Genomic DNA, 16,586 nt, shown 5'->3' with positions numbered 1-16,586 from the left:
AAATCTCTAGTGGATTCACTTACACATTTTGAAGTCAGTCCATTACTGGGCACCTGAACTACAGAATCATTTGGGTAATACTAAAGGTCCTGGTGGATACAGGACATTTATTCTGGTAAATTACATGGGTCCCTCCCCATCTTGCCTGTAATACACTGCGGCATAAGAACTCTTTGCCAGTCCCACAGCTCAGTTAGTGACCAGTCAGTATATTATGGATATTCCACCAGCTCACATTCCCATGTATTCGGCAACTCGAGCCCCTCTGAAATGGGTATCTGCAACTCCCATCTCTATCACAGAAGCCTTGATCTCCGCGACCACTCACACGCAAGAGACAATAAAAACTAGAACTTCTAAAAACTTGAAATAAAAGGAGTCAAATCTTCTCCCTCCCCAACTACCGCAGAGAGGACAGCTGACAAAGACAGAACCATGATTTTGTTTTAAAACACTAGATAAATTGTGTCATTATTGGCAAAAAAGATCTGAAAAAAGTGTATCAAAAATGCTCAATTTGAAGGAGTCACAGAAAATGGTCTTACTCCAGGCAACCCCCCCCCCCCCCAAATACACTTACATTCACAAATGCCTTTAGAGATGTCCACCATCTTAATCTCCTGTGTAGAAACTGCATCAGCAATATTGCTATGCCCCTAAATGAGAAATGCAGTAACCATAAGCGATTTTGACACCCAGCTGTTGGGCACAAGGAGATTCAGTGACCTGCGATAGGTTAATTGCGTTTAAACATTGGCGTCTCTTAAACATGATGAAAAGACATAAGAAGGGGAATGGAGCTGTTCGCTCCTTTTAAGCAGCTGGTCAGGAGGGTGGAGGCTTCTTACAGTGAAGAGTGCTGTGTCCTCGAAAACAGATTAAAATCCCCAACGTAGCAGGTAACAATGTGGTTGATTTTCTGAGTTCTAGAAAGACAATTGATGCTGGTTCATGTTTACTGCTTGCTGGATCTTCCAGAGGGAAAAGAGGAATTTGGGTGCAGGGACTAGGGGAAGAAAATGAGAATCTGTCTTTAACATGCAGGGCGTATGAAGTTCGTTTTTTTTCTGGTTTGTTTTCTTTTTTCTCTCTTTTCCAACTGGAGAAATGGCAACACACACATGGTTTCCAGTTTTTTATGGTGAAGAATTCCCATGGGTAGCGCTGCAAAGACAGGAAGACAAGACATATTTGTGATTTTTATTTTTTAAACTGCCCCTCTCATAACTCCTTTGCACATAGGATGAGACTTATTTGTTTGATGGCCAGCAAGGGACATGTAAATCGCATCTCGTACTTCCATAGCATTCTTCAAAGCACTTTACAACCACTAACCCTCCGTGCCTCTCTGAGGCATGGTGCTATCGCACACATTTTACAAGTAGGGAAACAGGCACAGAGAACGGGTGAAGTAAGTTGTCCAAGGACACAAGACGGATCTTGAGAAACCCGGCATGGAAGTCCTTGCTCCGCAGATCTGGCTTGCATGATGTAGAGCGTATGGACTCACCTGGTATTCTCATTCCTGCTGATCCTCGTGGCTAGCACTCGGGGTTCGACTCCTAATCTGACTTCGTAACTGCTCTATTAGCTCTGGATTCTGCTGCTGCATCTGCTGAGCAAACTGCTGGCCGCTAAAGGAGGGAAAGCGACACAGCTAACCCCTTTTCCGCATCGCGCATGTCAGGCAGGGCGACCAGATGTCCCGATTACATAGGGACAGTCCCAGTATTTGGGGCTCTCTCTGATATAGGTGCCTATTACCCCCCGCCCCGATTTTTCACACCCACTAACTGATCTCCCGAACGTCAGGGCAGTTTGGAACACAGAAGTCTAGCACTGTGATCGGGCATACGGAGCTCTCCAGGGCACAAGAGCCACCCCTGTTCTGTTTAAGAAAAGAAGTTGGGGTATGTTACCGAAAGGCAGGGGGCGAGACGAGAATTTTGTGGAAGGTGCTTGGTTATAAATGAAACTTTGACTTTTGATCAAGGACGACTGAGGGGAGGAAAGTCATTCTACGTACGCTTGGATAAGGCTGGCAAGGTCATTAGGGGAAGGGCTGGCTCCTGCTGCTCCCATAGGGTTCTGGCCACCTGAAATCATCCCAGACATTCTGCAAAGAAATATTTATTGCTCAGAACAAAAGAGATGGAGATTTCACTTCCTACAAGTTTTTCGGCAGGGAAAAGTTACCTTTTTTTTTTTTTATATTAAAGTCAGCACAAAGCATGTCAGTTTCATGATTAAGGAGGAAAAGATTTGGCTTGCTAGAACTAAAATTTAAATTAAGGCGCTCCTACAATTAGCGTGAAGAGCCAGAGTTTCTCATGGGATTAAACGTAATCCTATCCCTCCCTCCCTCAGTCCTACTGCTGAATGCTTGGTCAGACATTCAGGAGAATCTTACTGAAACCCCTGCCGCTTGCCTTCTGATCGTTAAGGTCTAGCGACAGTCGAAAAGCTACATATAGTAGAACCTCTCTAATTCACCCTTTGTTTATTAATTTCATCAGCTGCAGTTTCATTTTAATTTATGTTATCAACAGCACAATAGCAAGTGGGCTGTCGTATAGATATTGTAAAGATTTTAGTGATAATGGGCCTTGCTACAGTATCTGCTATTGCTGTCTTGAAAGATGTGAAGATTCTGCCTACTGCATGCATGGTTTATACAGGAGGTTCTACTGTATTAAGAGATCTGTTCACTCTGTGTCTTCAAGTCAGATCTGGGGACACTGGAAGGCCGAAGGTGTTTCAACTCATTTAAAACAGAGGGTCTATGGGTGTGCAAGCTGGAGCCTATCCTGCCTTTTGCGTCGTCAACAAAATTGGCAGTTCAGTTCCAACTGCAGAGCCTCTATTCAAAATGACAACGGAAGAGGCAGAAAGAACCAACTGGAGATGGTGACACCAGATCTTTGGCTTGTGAACCAAGCCAATGGGATCAGGAAGTCAGAATAATTAGAGCATCCCCAGGGTGTCATTAGAGTGCCCCATTTCTAACTGCAATTGTGGGATAAATAGAAGAGTCACCCGGCTTATCTATGTATTTTATGGCCTGACAGTATGTGAGCACCTCACAAACATTCAGGAATTTGTGCTCACAGCCCTCCCGTGACACAGGGAAGTATCCCCATTTTATAGACGAGGAATGAGACAGACGTGAAGGAAGTGACGCAGGAAGTTTATGGCAGAGCCATGAATCAAACCCGGACTTCCCGAGCCCCAGCTCAGTGTGGCAACTCCAAGCCACCTTCCCTCCCCTTTCTGCACATCTTTACTACACAGGTCCTTAGCATGTCAAGCCATAATGATCACAACAGGGACACAGAACAAAATAACGTGTTGCTTTAAATGCCTTCATAAGTGTTTATGAGCCCAGAACCCACCAGAACCTAACTTCAGCCGTACCCCAACAGCCAACCAACGCACAACGTCAAACGAATGATTCAAAGAAGAAATATGAGACGGTATCGAACTTACAGCTGTTGTACTTGTGGATTGTTCATGAGGTTAGATGCCTATTTCAAAAGAAAAAGATTACATCTTATTTAAGAAGTGCCTGCATGGATATACAGATGTCGTGCCATTCAACTACACAAAGTGAAGGCAGAAACACTAAGCTATATTAACAGGAAGAGTAGCGACAAGAGGAACACAGTACAACACACAAGACAGGGCTGATAATGCAGAGTAGGGAGCCTCTAATCATGTCCTCACATCTCACACTGAAAAGCCTGTGAGTAAGTAACTGGCTCTTTAGCTTTAATTCAGTCTCCTCAAAGCAATCCTTTGATGAATGAAATGAAAACGTATCTGCTAATGAAATGTCTGAACTCCCAAGGTCACGTATCAATACATTTAGTTCCTTACATCCAAATACACAGACAAGATGCAAGCTGGCTGAGATCCAACGTGTGCAAATTTACCATGCTCATGAAGCCCGGGTTATTCAGCAATCCAGCTAAATCAAATCCTCCTGTGCCTCCAGTCTGCAAGGAGGAAATCAAATAAAAATTTAGTCAGGCACAATAATGACATCTACCTGCCTCCAAAGCAGCTCACAGAATGCTGCAATTAACCTAAAGGTGTACGTCTTTAACCAGAACCTCACTACAGCTGTGAATCATTCTGTACACAGATTTGTGATTTAAACCTAAACAAAGTTAAGAGTGACTGTTGCTTAAGGTTCTTCATTTATACCCTGGCCATAAGGGCCAAATTCTCATTTACACTAAAGCCCAAAGGGCCCTTAGTGGAAATGAGAATCAGTCAAGCCCTAAATACTCTGGCCTGAAAACTGAGGGTGATCAAGGATATTTTTCCCTCTTAAGTTTGTCCCTTTTTAAAAGGCCATCAAGAAAACATACTTCAAAGAACTTCTTCCTTCTTATTGGTAGGAACTAATGAACACAAAGAGTTTCAGAGTTAAAGGGCAATAAGAGAGTAAACATTGTTTAGGGCTGTGAAACTCCGCTTTTTAGTTTCATTCTTTCTAGGCATTTTCCGGATAAGCTGCTGTGTTTGGGTTCACAGCACTGCAGGGAAATTATTCTAACTGGGTTTTAACTGTGTTATAAAACTGCCTTTTCCCCTACTCCTCTCCACCATCACCACCTTATATGTTACACCTATATTCCAGACGTAACCCAAGTTAAAAACATCCCTGTCACATACTGGGAGACATTAATGTAGCAGTTAGAGCTGGTCAGTAACACTTTAAAGTAGCACAATGAAGACATTTCTTTTTCTCCCCCCAACCCCGCACCCAAGCATAATTCTTGGCTTGGCCCTCAAACAGGATGGGAAAGAACTTACTGGACTAGGGGTTTCTTTCATTTTCTGTTCGGCTATTTTAAGGTTTGATTTGTACGTTTCGTTGTCTGGATCCAACTCCAGGGCTTTTTTATAGTAAACGACAGCTTCTGCGTGTTTGTTTAAACTAGAGAGGGCTAAGCTATTGACAGAGGAAATAAAATGAAGAACCATTATAGAAGGTTACATACCAATTTGTGGATTTTTTTCAACGATCCACAGACCGTTAAGCACTGGATATTGTCTAGTTAGCATTCTGGAGTAGAGAACCACTACCAGTATCATTGCCACAGGACTTGCCGTTCATTTTTAAGACAACACCGTAATAAAAAAGCCATTGCCAGTACCTACCCCATTCTGCCATAAGCTTTGCTGTAGTTCGGATCAATTCCTATAGCTCTTTCACAGTCTCTAACTGCTCCAGCATAGTTTCCTAGTTTACTGTAAGCAGCAGCCCTAGAGAGAATGGAGAAAGCAAACCATAGGAAGTTTATTGGGTCTGAATATGCCAATCAAAGTCACCCTTCATGCTCCCTCTTCAGTGCCCAAGGGAAGGTTTAAAATTAAAACCTCACTTCAGCTCAGATTCTAACTTGGGTAACAACCGACTGCTATCCTCAGCTCCCACTGTAGTTTCAGGGGAATGCACTACTCTCCTCCTTCATTTTCTGTCCCAAACATACCATGGAGCATGGCTCCATCCTTGCGCTGTCTCAGAGTTGTCTGATGAGTGAAGGAGATGTGTCTACTAGTTTGTAGATCTGTTCAAACTGGTATTTTTCAGGATGGAAATTGATCTCTTAGTACAAGATATCACAGCTCTATGCCTTGATTTCTCAGGTCAACGTTTATGCTCCCCCCCCCCCACATACACAGGTGGAGGCAAAAATATATATATATAAATACTGGAATATGCTTGTTCATGCCTCAACTTCTATTGAAGGTGCTCAGCACCTCATAAGCTGAAGCCCTCAATGATCACATGATACTGCATGTTGAATTCCTTGAAAACCAGTCCTTCAATCATTATCAACACAACCTTTCCAAATATGTGCTGTCTGCCTCAGTTAGAAAGGGATATTGGAGCAGAGTCAGACAGTGTTACTTGGTATCCATTTATCTCACCAAGTGCTTAATAGGACAGGGATATGGAAAACAGCCCTACTTAGAAATGCCAGTGCCACAAGGCAGGCACAAGTCAAAGGAAAACACGCCAGCACAAGTTTACAAAAGACAAAGGACAAACAATAAATTACGAACAGTCTGATAAGGTTCAAATCAGGAGTCTCACCATTGTTCCATAAACAATGAAAAATGAGCAAGGCTCAGAATATAAGAACGTGAATATAAAAACCCACAGAGAAAGAGTTAAATGTCAGTACCTGTTGCAAAAATATACTGCATTTGATGGATTTAATTCAATTGCTTTTGCGTAGAAAGACACAGCACCTTCAAAGTTTTCTGCCTTCATTTGCTCATTACCTAAATGGAAAAACAACGGTCTCTGTAACAAGTCAAACAGATGATGCAATTAGAGCAATGGGCTGGGGTCTCAATTTTTCTTGGCCTCTGCTTAAAAAATAATGCAAAAAGGAGCATGTAGATATGTTGAAAACTCCACTCTTTTGCACATCACTTAGAACAGGGGTTCTCCACCTTTTCCTTTCTGAGGCCTCCCCAAACATTCTATAAAAAACTCCACAGCTCACCTCTGCGTGCTACACCAACGGTTTTCTGCATACAGAAGTCAGAGCCAGCATTAGTGGGTAACAAGCAGGGCAACTGCCTTGGGCCCCATGCCAGGGGGCCCAGTGAAGCTAAGTTGCTCAGGCTTCAGCTCCAGGTGGCAGGGCTTGGGGCAGCAGGGTTTCAGCTTTCTGCCCTGGGCCCCAGTGAGTCTGATGCTGGCCCTGCTTGGCAGACCCTCTGACACCTGCTCGCGGCCCCACAGCCACCTGGCTGAGAACTGCTGCCTTAGAATATGAGCAACTGGGAGATCTGCTCAGCAAACAGTGCAGGGGAAAGTCTCCAGCAAGGAAACTGTGGGCCTTTTGGCATTATGGGGATTCCAAGCTAACCACGGCCATTTCAGAAGGGATCCTGCCGGCTCCCTCATTAATTTCTCTTCAGCTTCTTTCAAGCCCACAATCACCGTAACAGCTTTCAATCTCCATCCACAGATTCATTGAGCCAGGCAGCACTGCTCTCACTGGCCACTAGGGGTGCTGCAGAATGGGGAGAGTTTCACTTTCTTCCAGGATCAGCATGCGGTCTTAACATTGCAGGGAAAAGGGGTTACAGTCGAGAAGAAAACAGTGCGCATCTGTGCCATGTTCCACTCAACACGTTCTTTTCCAGGATGCAATGATCAGAGTGAACGCTAACCGGGTCTCCTAGCTAGATTCCAACTGGAGCCACTACATTCTGCCACCTAAATACACTTCTGCAGTTTTAGCTGAATGTAGGATTCTGCCCCTCCTGCTTGGGAGCTGCTATGTTCTGCTGAAGAGCAGCCACATGCCCATGCAGAAGGCGCTGCCGTTAGGGGATGGAAGCAGTTCCTATACATACCATCTGAACAACATTCCAGCACCCTTCTGCTTCAGCAGCACTATGGGGGACTGGCAGGACAAAGGCATCCTCTGTCATCAGAGCATAAAAACCGGTGAATCGCCCACATGGGGGGCGCATTCTCTGACTCTCCGTGGTTATAGAGAGATGAACCCATTCTTAACTCCACCCCACTGCTCCTAATTACATCACCTCGCACAATTCCTCTTCCTTCTTGCGGCATAGACCTTCAGATACTTTGAGTTAAGCCTGCCTGCCTCCTTCGTTGTTAGTTGCCTATTCTGTATATATCATGTTATCCTTCCCCTGTCAATGCACTAGCCCCATATGTGGTTACCTTCAGTCTTAAGTCTTTCAGCTTCAGCTATGTCTTCTTCCGAGGGGGTGACTGGCTCAGAATTTGTTCTGACGTAATGAGGCTCCTTATAATATCAAAGCAGAATGAGAAAGCTATGCTTTATCATCGGCAATTACTATAAACCAATGCTCCAATTTCCCTGACACTGCATCTTTAGGAGTTAAATGCTTCCAGCTTTTGACTCCCCCAACAGGGGGACACAGCTGTGAAATTAAGCACACTGGATAGCTTTCCACTGTCTCAGTTGAAATCTCAGGTCTATAATATTATTAATAAATACCTTGCGCTTAGACAACAATTTTCATTAGTAGATCAGAGAAGTCTGCAGGACACAAACCTTTTCTGTAGCAGCTTCAAAAATTTCAGGGAGAGTTTGAGACACAACCAGATCTTGATCGTCCATGGATACTCCAAAAGCAGTCTCCAGGCATTGGATTGCAACTGGGTGGGAAGGAAGGTGGGTATTTAACATTCCCCACATCCTCTAAACACCTGTTTGTGTCATTCCCTCCCTCCAGTGAAGTCTGAATTTATGAAGATACCAGAAATATAAGTTTATATGAAGCAGATTACATATTTGGGGCATAATCTCAAATCCAGCTATGGAGTGGTAGTCTGGAACAGCTGAGAGCGCCTAGGACTACGGGGATTTATTCCCAGATCTGCTACTAGGCGTGAGAGAGACCTAAGGCAAATCATTTCACCTCTCTGCCTGTTTCCCCATCTGTAAAATAGGGACATTATGTACCTTTCAAGGATATTGCAAGAGTTAATGTTTGCTAAAGTGTTTGGGAGGGGCCCTTCAATGAAAGGAGTTATGGAAGCAAAAGTATGACAAAGAAATCATTTAAAAGGGCAAAGTTATTTTAAGACAGGTTGCCAATAGGAAGAGAAATGTGGAACCACAAGAGAAACCCCCCCATTTAGAAATAAAGAGAATTGCAAAGTTTACAAGGTATGTGAACACAAAAGTAACCCTAAAGGAGTTGTGGTTGTGTAAGCAAAACATTTTAGCTAGGTACTTATATGGCCCCATCCTTGTAGTATCTGACAGCCCCAGAAACAAATGAATTTATCCCTACAACATCTCTGAAAGAATTATCCTAGTTTTATAAATGGAGAAACTGAGGCACAGAGAGATTTAGTAACTTGCCCAAGGTCACCTAAGGAGTCTGTTGCAGGGCTAAGAATTGAACCCAAATCTCCTGGATCCCAGTCCAGTACCTTAGCCACAAAAGACCATCTTTCCTTACATCAAGGATAACACCATGTTGATTAGAGCATCTGAAACCTCATGCACAAGCCATTAGCTGTTGAGCACAACGCACTTTCTAAAGGATCAGAAGACTGCAGCAGTCCTTTGGCTACAGCGGCAGGCAGGTGCTTGAATGAACATTATCTTGCTGAAACTGGCACATGCTAACATGCCAGTGTTTTCCCAACACACTTAACAGAGCTGTGCAAACCTTGGCTCCAAGGACAGAGCTTCTAGAGTGAGTCACAAGGGCAACCTCCCCATAGTCTCAGATGACAGAGCAGCAGAATATGGACCCTGGATTTCAGAAAAGCAGACTTTGACTCCCTCAGGGAACTGATGGGCAGGATCACCTGGGAGAATAACATGAGAGGGAAAGGAGTCCAGGAGAGCTGGCTGTATTTTAAAGACTCCTTATTGAGGATACAGGAACAAACCATCCCGATGTGTAGAAAGAATAGTAAATATGGCAGGCGACCAGCTTGGCTTAACAGTGAAATCCTTGCTGATCTTAAACACAAAAAAGAAACTTACAAGAAGTGGAAGATTGGACAAATGACCAGGGAAGAGTATAAAAATATTGCTCGGGCATGTAAGAGTGAAATCAGGAAGGCCAAATCACACCTGGAGTTGCAGCTAGCAAGAGATGTTAAGAGTAACAAGAAGAGTTTCTTCAGGTATGTTAGCAACAAGAAGAAAGTCAAGGAAAGTGTGGGCCCCTTACTGAATGAGGGAGGCAACCTAGTGACAGAGGATGTGGAAAAAGCTAATGTACTCAATGCTTTTTTTGCCTCTGTCTTCACGAACTAGGTCAGCTCCCAGACTACTGCACTGGGCAGCACAGCATGGGGAGGAGGTGACCAGCCCTCTGTGAACAAAGAAGTGGTTCGGGACTATTTAGAAAAGCTGGACGAGCACAAGTCCGTTGGGCCGGATGTGCTGCATCCGAGAGTGCTAAAGGAGTTGGTGGATGTGATTGCAGAGCCATTGGCCATTATCTTTGAAAAATCATGGCAATCGGGGGAAGTCCCGGACGACTGGAAAAAGGCTAATGTAGTGCCCATCTTTAAAAAAGGGAATGAGGAGGATCCAGGGAACTACAGGCCAGTCAGCCTCACCTCAGTCCCTGGAAAAATCATGGAGCAGGTCCTCAAGCAATCCATTCTGAAGCACTTAGAGGAGAGGAAAGCGATCAGGAACAGTCAGCATGGATTCACCAAGGGCAAGTCATGCCTGACTAATCTAATTGCCTTCTATGACGAGATAACTGGCTCTGTGGATGAGGGGAAAGCGGTGAACATGTTGTTCCTTGACTTTAGCAAAGCTTTTGACACAGTCTCCCGCAGTATTCTTGCCAGCAAGTTAAAGAAGTATGGGCTGAATGAATGGACTATAAGGTGGATAGAAAGTTGGCTAGATTGTCGGGCTCAACGGGTAGTGACCAATGGCTCCATGTCTAGTTGGCAGCTGATATCTAGTGGAGTGCACCAAGGGCCGGTCCTCGGGCCGGTTTTGTTCAATATCTTCATAAATGATCTGGAGGATGGCGTGGATTGCACCCTCAGCAAGTTTGCAGATGACACTAAACTGGGAGGAGAGGTAGATATGCTGGAGGGTAGGGATAGGATACAGAGGGCTCTAGACAAATTAGAGGATTGGGCCAAAAGAAATCTGATGAGGTTCAACAAGGACAAGTGCAGAGTCCTGCACTTAGGATGGAAGAATCCCATGCACCACTACAGATTAGGGACCGAATGGCTCGGCAGCAGTTCTGCAGAAAAGGACCTAGGGGTTACAGTGGACGAGAAGCTGGATATGAGTCAACAGTGTGCTCTTGTTGCCAAGAAGGCCAATGGCATTTTGGGATGTATAAGATGGGGCATTGCCAGCAGATCGAGGGACGTGATCGTTCCCCTCTATTCGGCATTGGTGAGGCCTCATCTGGAGTACTGTATCCAGTTTTGGGCCCCACACTACAAGGAGGATGTGGGAAAATTGGAAAGAGTCCAGCGGAGGGCAACAAAAATGATTAGGGGACTGGAACACATGACTTATGAGGAGAGGCTGAGAGAACTGGGATTGTTTAGTCTGCGGAAGAGAAGAATGAGGGGGGATTTGATAGCTGCTTTCAACTACCTGAAAGGGGGTTCCAAAGAGGATGGATCTAGACTGTTCTCAGTGGTAGCAGATGACAGAACAAGGAGCAATGGTCTCAAGTTGCAGTGGGGGAGGTTTAGGTTGGATATTAGGAAAAACTTTTTCACTAGGAGGGTGGTGAAATACTGGAATGCGTTACCTAGAGAGGCGGTGGAATCTCCTTCCTTAGATATTTTTAAGGCCCGGCTTGACAAAGCCCTGGCTGGGATGATTTAGTTGGGGTTGGTCCTGCTTTGAGCAGGGGGTTGGACTAGATGGCCTCCTGAGGTCCCTTCCAACCCTGATATTCTACGATTTATGACTTTAGGGAGGAAAAGAATCAATGTAGCCCACAGATGGCAAAGCAGATCTACACTCCTGCAAGGATACGCAGCATCTGAAGTGCTGAATTATTGTTTGCTTTTTTTTTTTTTTTTTTAAAGTTAAATGCAAGGGGTTAATTACTCCTTCCTAGCTCTTTGAGCTGCTTGCTGTAGCCTCTCTGGCTATACACTGGCAATAGCCGAGATACAAAACAAAATGGGCAACTCTTCCAACACTGGCTCCTGCCCCCTCTCTTTCACATGTTGTTACCTACCAACGTTCCCCGTCCCGGGTCAAGGATGGTGCATTAAGGGCAGACCTAAGGACATGCTGGAAGAGTTCGGCCTCGCAGAGTCCCTCTAGCTTGTATCTTTATGTACACAGCACCCAGCACTTGAAATAACTTTTCCATGCTTGAAGGAACCTTCTCTACTTCTACTTTGCCTACAACGGTCACTCCCTCTCCTGGCTCTGGCTGCACCCTCTCTTTCAAATAGTCTGTGTGTGTGCTGCATTTGGGTGAAGGGCCATATGCTCCCATCGCTGCACAGCCCTCCCATAGAGTCTGTAATACCCAGGGTCCCCCACTGGAAAGGTTCTTAACATCAGGGTTGGAAAGCTTCCAACTAGTATAAGGCATTTATTTTTAGCACTGCATTGTACTCTCAGAAGCTTCCTGATCTCTCAGGCTTGCAGAGTTTTTTGAGACTTAGGGCTTTGTCTACACAGTGGGATAACGTGCACCATGGGGTGTGATTTCTAAAGCGCATGAACGAGTTGTGCATTAATTGGTCCGTGTATACCTTGCTGGTGAGCACCAAATACATTAGAGCACACTAGGAAACACTCAGTGCATACCTGCAGGTTCTACATGGACCCATTAATGCCCAACACATTCGTGCATTTTAGAAATCACACTTCCATAGTACGCATTGCCCCACCACAGGCAAGCCCTTATCTAAGACCCAATGTGGCAAGTCTCAGACTTCGGATGAGTGTAAATTTCAATTGCCATACATATATATTCCTTTCCTGGGTTAGCCTGTGCTTCTTCTGGAAGAGGCTAGCAGGAAAGTTCTTCTCTTGTCTGGCTGCTTAACATTTTGGGTGCCTTCTCACTACGAGTTTACATAAGATAAGATTTCACTTCATCAATTCCGAAGGCTTAGGGACTACAGCACCACAGGAATTGCACAGCTGAATGGGAGGCAGATAGTAAGGACTGATCTGCTAGGGTCCCCCAAGAGCCATGGAGCAGAGGTCAAGTAGCACTGCTCTAGAAGGCATGAACAGGGAAGGACACCCACCCACTTACCTTCCAAGCTCTCCTGGGCATCAGGAGAGAGACCCCCGTTCTGTAGCTGGTCATGTAGGAACTGGATGATGGAGTATGCCAGGCGCCTCTTGTCAGCCATTTCGTCTCACCGTCAGAACTTTTTGCTCTGATTTCTCTTAATAAAAAAATCTACAGAAAAAAAATGGTTCAATTTAATGAGCAACAGGGCAAACAGCGAGGTTCTACCAAGTAGAATACAGCTATCCATGCAGAGGAGAAGGATGGCCCACTGGTTAGGGCGCTAGCCTACAATTCCCAGTTCTGCCAGAGACTCCCTGTGTGAGCCTGGGCAAGTCACTTCATCTCTGCCTCAGTTTCCCACCTGTGAAATGGGGATAATAGCACTGCCTGCCTCACAAGGGTGCTGTGAGGCTAAACATGAATGACTGTGAGGCGCCCAGATACTACGGTGATGTGGGCCACTTAAGTACCTTTGATACACCGGTCAAGACAGAAGCCACTGAGCACTTGAAAATCTAGCACAGCCCCCTACTCAGGGAATATACAAACCACCATTTCAGAGAGGGGACATTGAGCCCAAGAGGCAACATGATTTGCCCAACATTAATATCAGAGCCTGGAAAAGAATTCAGGGATACCCCACTGCCAGTCCACTAGCTTACTACCATGCTCCGGGTATTTTTGGCTCCTATGTAACTTGACCAGGTTAACAATTAAAGAAACTTAGTACAGAGTCAGAAGACGTTCTGAACAAGTGATTGGGCTCAGTTAGCAGGGGAGCGGGTAAAGATTCAATTAAACTTTGCAGAGTCTAAATTTCAATGAGACACCGGAACAAAATACTAGTCATCTGAAAAGAACAGATCAGAACTGAGTGGGATGAGCTATCACTGCTGACCTCAAAAGTGGGAGGGAAATGGGGATAAGGTCTTATGTCAAGCTCACACCGTGACTTGGGATCACACCCATCAATGCCAACTGACACCAGTGGTGTAGCACAAGGACCAATTTGACCATGAAACACTAAATGGAAAACCCTTCTGCCCAGATGGGCATTAAAAAGGTTCCACAAGACACTTACCACCATACGGAGATGAGACTGTTTGCTGGATAATAGTCATTCTACTGTTCCATGTGTGATTTTAGTGCTTGAGAGTCCTGGGGACTGAAGTCCTCTATCCACATAAGATAGACACATGGCTCAGTGGTTTGAGCATTGGCCTGCTAAACCAAGGGTTGAGAGTTCAATCCTTGAGGGGGCCATTTAGGGATCTGGGGCAAAAATTGGGGATTGGTCCTGCTTTGAGCAGGGGGTTGGACTAGATGACCTCCTGAGGACCCTTCCAACCCCGATCTTCTATGATTCTATGTGTGGCAGCAGGACAAGTTTCCCCACATACCCTCAGCCAACGAACCTTAACCCCCATCTAGTTTAATTAGAAACCAACATCATACAATTCATTAAGTTATTCAATCAACAAGATACTCCCACCCACATAAATACTACCTGCTTCTCAGCACAGAGAAACTCTGATCAGTCTCACACTGAATGGAAATAAATGGGCTTTGTTAAATCATTTCACAACTGTATAAATGCAGGCACCAGTAGGGCTCATTTACTGGGAGGAAAAAGTTTCTATCATTCCTTAAACTTAGAATAGTGTGTCCTGGGGCAGAAAACCCTGATCCATACAACAGACATGTAACACAGCAACTGATCAAAACATATTTAAAGTCTTAGATGGAAAGTGTCTTTACAAGGACACTGGGTGCTTAGCGCACGAACAACAGTCACATGAAAGATTCACAACTATTTCTGTGCCTGCCAGCTGGAAACTACTGAAAATGATTAGATTCTCTTCCACAACCAAAGAAAAACACACAGATATCCCAGTCAAAATCTTTAGTACCATTACCTATCAATTCTCCATGGACAGTTCAGGTGAGTAACTATTAACCCACAATTTCTCCTCCTTCCTGAAACTTGGGGCCAGTCTAATAAATCAGATGGCACGTCAGATCATTTTACAGAACCGATCATCCATAAATTTAGCAACTTCCCTAAATCTTGTGTGAGTGAATGTGTGTGTGTGGGGCGGGGAAGGGGGGGTTAATGAAAATCTCCTCCCCAACTTCTTCAAAAAGGCTTTTCTCTCTCTTACTTTGAGATCCTTGCATGGAAAATGTTAAGAAATGCAAAGTATCATTATTACTCTTACAGAGAACTTACCCACAGAGGCCTGCACTAGTTTGCAACTGCAAAGACGTACCAAACGTTCTAGCCTTCAGGAAGGTTTCAAATCCTACCATCAGAGTCACCTCTGCTATTTCAATACAAGACAGCCACCCTTGCTTTTAATCAAATTTAAGAACATAAGGCTATCACCAATTCCCAGGAACTCCTGCAGAGATGTACTTTTTTCAAAGGCCATGTCTACACTATAGACTTCTGCCAGAACAGCTATGTTGGACAGAGTTGTGATCCTTGACCAGCGTACTGGAAGAAGCCCTAAGACAGATACAATTATACTGGCATAACTGCACGTTGGCTGGTTTTGTCTGAGGGTACGTGGAATAAGCTAGATCAGTAAAAAATGTGGTTTGCCAGTATAAGCTGTCACGCGAGGAGCGCTTTGCTGGCATAGTAACCCAGTAAAGCACTCCGAGTTCAGACATGGCTTAAAGCTTGCTCACAGTTTTTGTACTGGTATAACTGTGTTGGTTTGGGATGTGATTTCTGGACCAATACTGTAGTTATACGTATACATAGTGGGAATACAGTTATACTGCTATAAATATGCTTCTATTGGTACAGCTTGTTCCCCTCCCCATATACGATTAAGCTGCAATGGTATAAGCATATTTATACTGGCATAACTACACCCGCAATAGGTGGCTGTACGGATTTTGCTACAGGGATACAGTTAAAGCGGCACACCTTTGGGGTGATGGGTGCAAGACAGGAGATGTGCATCAGAGCTTCCTCATTCGCTTTTGCTTTCAAGAAAACAGACTCAGCTGCCAGCCGTTATTTAAACCCGACCCAAAGAAAGCCCCAGGCCAGCAGCTGCTTTCAGAAACAGCTCGCCTGGGGAACAGGCGTCCCATGGCAGTTTCAATAACCGATATCTCCCGCCAGCGTCCCCCTCCCCACCCAGCCCCACTCCCCCAGCCGGCTCCCTCCCCGCAGCACCCCCTCCTAGCTCCCTCCCCCCACTCCCCCAGCCTCCCCCCCCCGCCGGCTCCCTCCCCAGCCCCATTCCCCCCCCCGCCGGCTCCCTCCCCCCCCACTCCCCCAGCCTCCCCCCCCAGCCGGCTCCCTCCCCAGCCCCATTCCCCCCCCCAGCCCAACTCCCCCAGCCAGCTCCCTCCCCGCAGCCCCCCCTCCTGGCTCCCTCCCCCCCAGGCCTCCGCCAGCTCCCCCCCATAGCCTCCCCCTCCTCCTGGCTCCCTCCCCCCCACACTCCCCCAGCCGGCTCCCTCCCCGCAGCCCCCCCTCCTCCTGGCTCCCTCCCCCCCACAGCCAGCTCCCCACAGGAGCCCCGCCCCCCCAGCAGGGACGGGAGAGTGGGGGGGGCAGCTCCCGGGGGGGTAGGAGGGCAGAGCTGGAGCCAGCCCCAGCACGGGGGGGCCCACCCCCAAGTGCACCTTGCTACTCACCAAGCGCCTCCGAGCTCCTCTCGCCCCCACCCCAGCCAGGCGCACACTGCGCAAGCGCGCAAGGACCAGATCCCCTCTGGGCCACCCGCCCGCCTCTCCAGCTGCGCAGGCGCCCAGGCTTCCCCGGAGCCTCCCGTCAGCGCCGCATGCGCCAAGGAGCGGGGCAG

General features: G+C 46.1%; 1 protein-coding gene across 2 annotated transcripts; it reads right to left on the bottom strand.

Moving 5' to 3' along the window:
- Window positions 1-579: 579 nt before the first annotated feature.
- SGTA (small glutamine rich tetratricopeptide repeat co-chaperone alpha) lies at window positions 580-16,568 on the bottom strand. Of its 2 annotated transcripts, XM_074939424.1 has the most exons (13): window positions 16,420-16,475; window positions 13,841-13,983; window positions 12,778-12,927; window positions 8,085-8,188; window positions 7,727-7,811; window positions 6,201-6,300; window positions 5,170-5,274; window positions 4,822-4,960; window positions 3,933-3,995; window positions 3,487-3,524; window positions 2,027-2,116; window positions 1,511-1,634; window positions 580-1,164 (listed from the first exon to the last, which is right to left on the bottom strand). In XM_074939424.1, the coding sequence occupies exons 3-12, from the start codon at window positions 12,875-12,877 to the stop codon at window positions 1,520-1,522; spliced, it is 939 nt and encodes a 312-aa protein (XP_074795525.1). In that variant the 5' UTR covers window positions 12,878-12,927; window positions 13,841-13,983; window positions 16,420-16,475; the 3' UTR covers window positions 580-1,164; window positions 1,511-1,519. The 2 variants fall into 2 exon arrangements, with proteins under 2 accessions (XP_074795525.1, XP_074795526.1); XM_074939425.1 differs by lacking the exon at window positions 13,841-13,983 and having other exon boundaries at window positions 16,420-16,568.
- Between the last annotated feature and the right edge of the window lie 18 nt (window positions 16,569-16,586).

The sequence above is a fragment of the Natator depressus genome, chromosome 25 (genome assembly GCF_965152275.1).
Source record: "Natator depressus isolate rNatDep1 chromosome 25, rNatDep2.hap1, whole genome shotgun sequence".
NCBI classification, from domain to species: Eukaryota; Metazoa; Chordata; order Testudines; family Cheloniidae; genus Natator; species Natator depressus.
This window is presented reverse-complemented; position numbering and strand designations above follow the sequence as displayed.